The 7,363-nt window shown below is 46.7% G+C and overlaps 1 protein-coding gene across 1 annotated transcript; it reads left to right on the top strand.

Annotated features, from left to right (window-relative positions):
- Positions 1 to 3,079: 3,079 nt before the first annotated feature.
- Positions 3,080 to 6,462, top strand: LOC135874925 (lymphocyte antigen 6E-like). The gene is made up of 3 exons (XM_065399880.1): positions 3,080 to 3,131; positions 4,732 to 4,851; positions 6,254 to 6,462. Exons 1-3 carry the CDS (start codon positions 3,080 to 3,082, stop codon positions 6,460 to 6,462), a joined length of 381 nt encoding a protein of 126 aa, XP_065255952.1.
- The last annotated feature ends 901 nt before the right edge of the window (positions 6,463 to 7,363 follow it).

Raw genomic sequence — 7,363 nt, forward strand, 5'->3', positions numbered from 1 at the left:
AAACTGAAGCTAATATTAAGATCACAGAAACATACAGGAATTGCCAGATGAGACCAGACCAATTTAGCGGTATATATCCTGAGTCTGCCCGAAATCCAGCTAAGAATCATTCACACACAGCAAAGTTGTCATCTCTAAACTCCCACAGCGTGCAGGAGAGAAAAGCTGTCTAATGGGTATTTTAAGTTTTAACTCCTGAGCTGAGTCGGGCAATAAGACGCTTTTGCCAAATGGCGCCTGCTATTTCTGTAACTGACAATGGATGATGCTAACTGAATGAAATGTGGAATGCGCCATCATCAGAGCGTTGGCTGGTTTTGCATGGCAACATATGGACTGCAGAATGGCAGTGGGTGGCGATTTGACCTTCTTTTTTGATTTCTTGCTCGGAATAGCGAGCAATAAAAGTAGAATTTAATTTGTTGTCGGTGTGGAGGCCCGAGGGCTTTGTCTTAGGCGATCCCGAATATACTGTCGCCTGGCGGAGGAATCTGCATTCATTGACATTAACTGTCCCCTTGCTACCTGCAGCCCTCACCCCTCATCTCCCCAGGTCACTGTGCAGTTTGGTTCTTTCCACTCGTGTGTTTCCTCCTGCAGCAAATTTGAACACGTTTATCCCCAAGAAATGCCTGACCAAACAAGAGGTGAAACAGCCAAGAAGGGAGCAGAAGGCAGCTTGGATTGGAATTAATTAATAGGCAGCAGGTTTAAAACAAACAAAAGGAAGCATTTTTTCACACAATGCACAGTCAGCCTGGGGAACTCATTGCCAGAGGATGTTGTGAAGGCCGAGACTATAACAGGGTTTAAAAAAGAACTTGATAAATTCATGGAGGATAGGTCCATCAATGGCTATTAGCCAGGATGGGCAGGGATGGTGTCCCTAGCCTCTGTTTGCCAGAAGCTGGGAATGGGTGACAGGGGTTGGATTACTTGATGATTACCTGTTCTGTTCATTCCCTCTGGGGCACCTGGCATTGGCCACTGTCAGAGACAGGATACTGGGCTAGATGGACCTTTGGTCTGACCCAGGATGGCTGTTCTTATGTTCTTATGGATGGGCATGAAAGGCTGGAAAAACCCTCCCAGAGTCCAGTGCTGGGCCACAGCCAACCACACGCATCATTCTTTGGAGACTGATAGATGCTTCTCCCTTGAGACAGCTGTGGGTCTGAGGAGCGCGAGCAGCCTTGCTGTCCCATCCCCAAAAGCCACTGGTTCACACTCACCAAAAATTATTATTTTTCAGTGACTATTTAGTTTAATTTAAATAGCTTTCCATCAGGAACTATTTTTCTAGGCGTAATGATATGTTTCTGATCAGCAGGGAAATACCCAATAAAGACTTTTATTTTTATACCCACTCCCAATAATATTGACACGGGGCTGTTTCATAATCCCATCAAAACAAGACAGGACATTGCATGCTGGGTCAGAGGACCTGCTACCTTCTGCCTCGTGCCTGATACCACCCTGGAGGCCTGAAAGTTTTCCCAACACACATACTCTTGTGAGGTTTGGCTGTTTAATTGGTACCTATCCTTGCTCCCAGTTTCACAGTCGGAGCTGTTGGGAAACAAGTGATATCCATGCCTGAGTCACACAGGGCCCAAATTTGGCATTATTAATTAATGTAAGAGTGGGTGCTGGAAAAATGGCATCACTGCTAAATGACTTTCAGAGCAGCCTTCAACTACCTGAAGGGGGGTTCCAAAGAGGATGGAGCTCGGCTGTTCTCAGTGGTGGCAGGTGACAGAACAAGGAGCAATGGTCTCAAGTTGCAGTGCGGGAGGTCTAGGTTGGATATTAGGAAACATTATTTCACTAGGAGGGTGGTGAAGCACTGGACTGGGTTACCTAGGGAGGTGATGGAATCTCCTTCCTTAGAGGTTTTTAAGGCCCGGCTTGACAAAGCCCTGGCTGGGATGATTTAGTTGATGTTGGTCCTGCTTTGAGCAGGGGATTGGACTAGATGACTTCCTGAGGTCTCTTCCAACCCTAATATTCTATGACTTACTCACATATTCTGTAAGTGAGCTCATGGCCGGTGGAAAATATTCAGAAACGTGAATATTCAGTGGGAGAGAGAAACCTGAGGTCAAGACTTAACAGAAACATTGGGAACGATGGAGAACAGCAAGTTAGACAGTCATTTGCAAAGGCATGAAAAATTGCCAGTGCAATTTTGGGTTGTATGTGCATTGGCATTTCGACCATGGGACCATGACTCCACCTCAAAGAAGAGATAAGAGAATCAGAAGAGTGAAGGGGCAAGCAAAGAACATCATTCGAGGCCCAGAAAGATTCAGACTTTTTAGTTTAGAGAGCAGAGAGACAAGAGGGGCTATAACGGGGGTTAACACCATCTTGAACTACTCATAGACTGTCAGTCAAGTGCTTCCATTTACTCTGTCGCAAATATTTTCCCCGTGTAATTGTTCTTCTAAATGTTGTTTTTATTTTCATGTTGACTGGTCAGCTTAATCACAGGGCAGGATGTTTTAAAAATCAAACCGATTGCATCTTCCAAATTCCCAGTTTTGAAACTGAAAAATGTCATTGATGAAAATGAGACCATGGGTCAATAAATGCTTTTAGATCAGACAACATTTCAGAAAAGTTTTCTTTCCCAGTGATTTTAAACCTAATTCTCTCATTCCTCCTTGCATTTCCCTCACTGGCTGTGTGGTGTGGATGCTATCGGCAGAAATTTTTAAAGAAAATGCAAAAAACAAGACCAGCCATTTCCCCCAAAGGCACCTTATTATACAAAGCATAAGAAAAAAAACATTCTAACAGGAATTCCCTACTCTGAAACCAAATCTTTCGTGCTTTGGGGCATAAGCCAAACACTAACTGAAAGAACCAGGCAGAAACTTTCCATAGGGAGAGGTTATTTCCATAGGGAGATGTCACACAGACACACACCCATCAATCTTGTGACCTATGCTATGGCACACCCCCCACCCCCTCAAATCACTATCATCCTAGTAATGACAAGCAAACACCACACAGCTATAAAACCTGCCCTGGATGGAGCCGCCCTTATTGCAAAGGCTGCGAAGACGTAGCGAAGATGAAGGCTTTTCTTTTCGCCCTGCTGGCTGCAGTCCTGTGCGCGGAGCGAGGTGAGGTGCTAATGATTCTTCTCTGCTAGACAAAGAATGTGCAGATGAGAGAGAACCAGCGTAGAAATGGCAGGGACACAGGGAGATTTGACAGCATGAGTGGCGAAGATGCGACAGTCAACAGTGAGTTGACACTGGTGCTGTCCCCTTTGCTGTCTTTGAGCCCCAGCTTGTGACTGGGCTATTTCAGAGCGCCTTCAGCTAGTTAGTTCCATCCCGTTCTCTTCAGAAAGCCATGCAAAGCTTTGAACTCTTGCATATTGGATTGTACAAAGGACCACAGTCCTATGCCCGTAACCTAGGTGCCCAGTCTACCAGCTGCATGTTATGAGGCCCTGAGGGAGAGGACAATACAGGACGAGGCTAGTTCTGGGGACCTACCTAGACATTTGACAAGGATCATTTATACACTCTGCAATCTTGAGCCTTTTGCTCAGATGAGCAGTGCTTCCCAGCACCATTTTCTTACAGAAATAACCTTCCTCCACTATCCTGTTGCATGGGCTTTGATTCGCCCAGTGCTGTTCATGCTGCTTCCTAGCCAGCATAGCACGTAATCACATTCTTAGCTGTAAGCATGTGAATACTCTCATTGAAGTCAATAGGATTACTCCCATGTAGAAAGTTCAGCAGGTGCTAAAGTGTTTTGCTGGCTGGGGACTGGCATGCTCAGCACCAGGCAGGGTTGTGCCCTCGGGCAAGAGTTTAACAAATGTGATCAAATACAAAATAAAATTGTACAATGCTATAGCAGATATTTGCTAGAGGATCTAACAATACGCAATCAGAGCAATAAGTTCTGGCCAAAAGGCCAGCGGCTGGATCCTTTCAAGGAGATAGTTGTTCTGCTGCAAGGATTCCTGATCTCATCTGCTTTTCAAAACTACCTCCTTGACCTTGTAAACAATTGCACAGGTGAGTCATTGTCTGCATATGAGTAATCCTGTCGAACTCATTGGGACTATTTACATGTGTAAGGTTAGAGAAGTATTTGCAGCATTGGAGCCAAGGTAGGTCTGAGTTTGCTCAGTGCATGGTGGGGAGACCGTCAGAGAGAAAAGCTGTGTGTGCTATATGCTTATCTTGTGTTCCCTGTCTGGAGCCGTCTATGAAGGAGAAGTTCTGGCTATTAACCAATGAGCGTTACTGTTCCATAGTCATGTAAAGGGACATCAGCAATCATTGTCTGAAATGTTTCTACTGCTGTTAGATGTAACATCTGCGGTTACTGTGCCTGAGATTAGAGAAAAAGCATCTGTCCCTACTTTTCCAGTTTGTTCAACTCTGTACATTTGATAGCACTTTATGCGGCGCCAGCTGTACTATGGGGGGAGGGATAGCTCAGTGGTTTGAGCATTGGCCTGCTAAACCTAGGGTAGTGAGTTTAATCCTTGAGGGGGCCATTTAGGGAGCTGGGGCAAAAATCTGTCTGGGGATTGATACTGCTTGGAGCAGGGGGTTGGCTTAGATGACCTCCTGAGGTCCCTTCCAACCCTGGTATTCTATCATTTCCCTAGTAGGAACAGCCAGTTTTCTCAGCGCTGTTCTGAAGAGGAGTTTTCCACAAGGGTCTAAACTGTGTTGCATCTTCCTTTTGCAGTTTACTCACTGAAATGCTTCACTTGCAATGATGAGCCCTCCAACTGGAATTGTATTAAATTAACGGACTGTGCAGAGAACGAAAAATACTGTCTAACAACCTACACGAAAACAGGGCTTGGTGAGTATCTGCAGTATCTCAGTAAGGTTTGTCTAAGGCTGTGATCACCATGATGTCTGGGTATCAACTTACTGATGATGCAATAGGTCCTGTGTCTCATCCCCATGCCAGGGAGCTGGATTCTTTCTTCCCTCTCCTGGGAGGATGAATAATTACTCAGGAGTAATGAGCACGCCGGGGAGGGACCTATTTGGAGAAATAGAATTTACATGCAAAATCCCATTACCTGATCTTGATGCTCAAAAATATATCTGTATTGTCCTGTGCATGCACAAAAGGATTGAGAACCCTAGGGAACGCGGCCCTATAATAATCCTAATGGCACGCTGGCAGTGAATCCTTCCTCTCTCGTACTGCTGTAGGTGCTGGGCACCGACCCAGGTTACTAGTGGGAGTGAGGCACATAGCTCTGAGCCATATTGATAGTATCTGCACTGCACAGGTGTCCACAAAAGCCTCAAACTCCCCAATCCCTCATCCCTCCACATCCCAGGGGCTCCGTTTGAATCCTGGGACGGCTTCTCTAGGGTGTGGTCTCTCCTTTGGCTGTTCCAAAGCCATGGTCAGGAATCTGGAGAGGATGTTCATAGCTTTATAGAATCCAAGGCCAGAAGGGACCATTCGGGTCACTTAGTCTGACCTCCTGTGTAGCACAGGCCAGAGAACTGCCCCAGAACAATTCCTAGAGCAGACTGAAAAATTGCCCGTGATGGAGACTCCACCATGACCCCTGCTAAATTCTTCCAGTGGTTAACTACCCTCTGTGTTAAAAATGTACACCTTCTTTCCAGTCGGAATTTGTCTAGATTCAGCTTCCAGCCACTGGATGATATTAGACCTTTCTCTGCTAGATCGAAGAGCCCATTGTCAAATATTTGTCCCTCGTGTACGTTCTTATAGACTGTGATCAAAAGTCATCCCTTAATCGACTCTTTGCTAAGCTACATAGAATCATAGAATATCAGGGTTGGAAGGGACCTCAGGAGGTCATCTAGTCCAACCCCCTGCTCAAAGCAGGACCAATCTCCAACTAAATCAAATACATAGATTGTGCTCCTTGAGTCTATCACAATAATGATTAAAGGAATTAGAAAACATACGTAAACATTCCCATACTGCTGCATACTGGTCTGTAACTGCTATCAAGAGACCGGTGCTGTGACATGATTGCTGTGCTGATAGCAACAATGAGTGTTAGGTCGGGCTCTGCCTAGCAGATAGACTGGTTAGGTTAAAAGCCTGAGGTAAATCAACCAATCATAACTTCTGAGAAATGTCCTTCCCATTGGCCCTTGTTGCTTACCTGCTTTAGTACCATTATCTCCTTGATAAGCAGAGTTGCTGGAACTCTGGGGGACTCCTGAATAAGGATTCTTCGCTCCGTTTTTCTTTCCCCGTTAAGGTGAGAAAGCTGAGTACCGCATCACCAAGAAATGTTCTGCCGAGTGTCCTCAAACAAACTGGAACCTAGGCATAGCAGCCACTTCTACCTCTTGCTGTCAGCATTCCTTGTGCAACATCAGCGGGGCCAGCAGCGTGAAAACCAGCTACACAGTGATGGCCACGGGGATCTTGGCCAGTCTCATCTATGTCCTCAGATCCGGACTGTGATGGGGCCAGGAAAAGGAGGCTGTGACGTCCCAAAGAACCAGCTCGAGCTTCCCCAGTGAGACACCAAACATCCTCTGTGCAAAGATTTCACCTGGGTTAACACTGCCCTGTGCCCGGTAAGGCTACGTCTACCCTAAAGCTAGGGGTGTGATTCCCAGCTCACATAGATGTCCTCCTGCTCTAGCTCTCACTGAACAGGCATGCTAAAAACACTAGTGTAGCCATGGTAACATGGAGCTGCAGCAAGCAGCAGCAGGGCCTAGTTGCCCCAAGTACGTGGCCGCTGCCTGTGCTGCCGTGACAACACGTCTATTGTTAGCAACCTGCTCAATGAGAGCTGGTGCTAGTACGTCTACATGGGCTGGGAGTCATACCACTAGCTAGACTTGGCCTCAGAGTCACTTCAGATTCCATCAGCAAGTCATTCCTCTCTCCGTTTTCACACTGTGGTTCTGCCTCGGACACAACCACACCTCCGTGCTCGGCATTGGTGACCTGGGATGCTCAGCTGAACGGCGCTGCCTGCTCAGAAGGGCGCCATATCGCGCAAAGTACTAACACTGTTAGAGTTACTTGTTCCAACCTCTGCCACAGACCCTGTGTAATTCCCCTGGCACCCGTCTCCTCTCTGCCTCTCCTCACCACCGACAGCACGAGAGCCTTCTCCTCCGCGGCTCACTCACCAGAGCAGCCTCCCTGTGTTTCTGAACAGACCTTTACTCCCAGGTCTGCCCCACTTCTGCCCCGCTAACATCAGCCCCGGTGAATGAACGAAGAGTTGAGTTTATTCACCTACATTTTGTTCCCACCACTGGTTTCTGTCTTTTTTCCCCATATACCGGGGTGGCCAAACCATGGCTTGTGAGCTGCAGGCGGCTCTTCTACAGTTAAAGTGTGGCTC

Source organism: Emys orbicularis, chromosome 2 (assembly GCF_028017835.1).
Source record: "Emys orbicularis isolate rEmyOrb1 chromosome 2, rEmyOrb1.hap1, whole genome shotgun sequence".
Taxonomy (NCBI): Eukaryota; Metazoa; Chordata; order Testudines; family Emydidae; genus Emys; species Emys orbicularis.

What these genes read in the sequence shown, in the direction of transcription:
- LOC135874925 (XM_065399880.1), top strand. Translation starts at nt 3,080, where the DNA reads ATGAAGGCTTTTCTTTTCGCCCTGCTGGCTGCAGTCCTGTGCGCGGAG. An exon ending in AGTCCTGTGCGCGGAGCGAG is followed by an intron (nt 3,132 to 4,731) that starts GTGAGGTGCTAA and finishes TTCCTTTTGCAG; the next exon opens with TTTACTCACTGAAATGCTTC. An exon ending in CTACACGAAAACAGGGCTTG is followed by an intron (nt 4,852 to 6,253) that starts GTGAGTATCTGC and finishes TTCCCCGTTAAG; the next exon opens with GTGAGAAAGCTGAGTACCGC.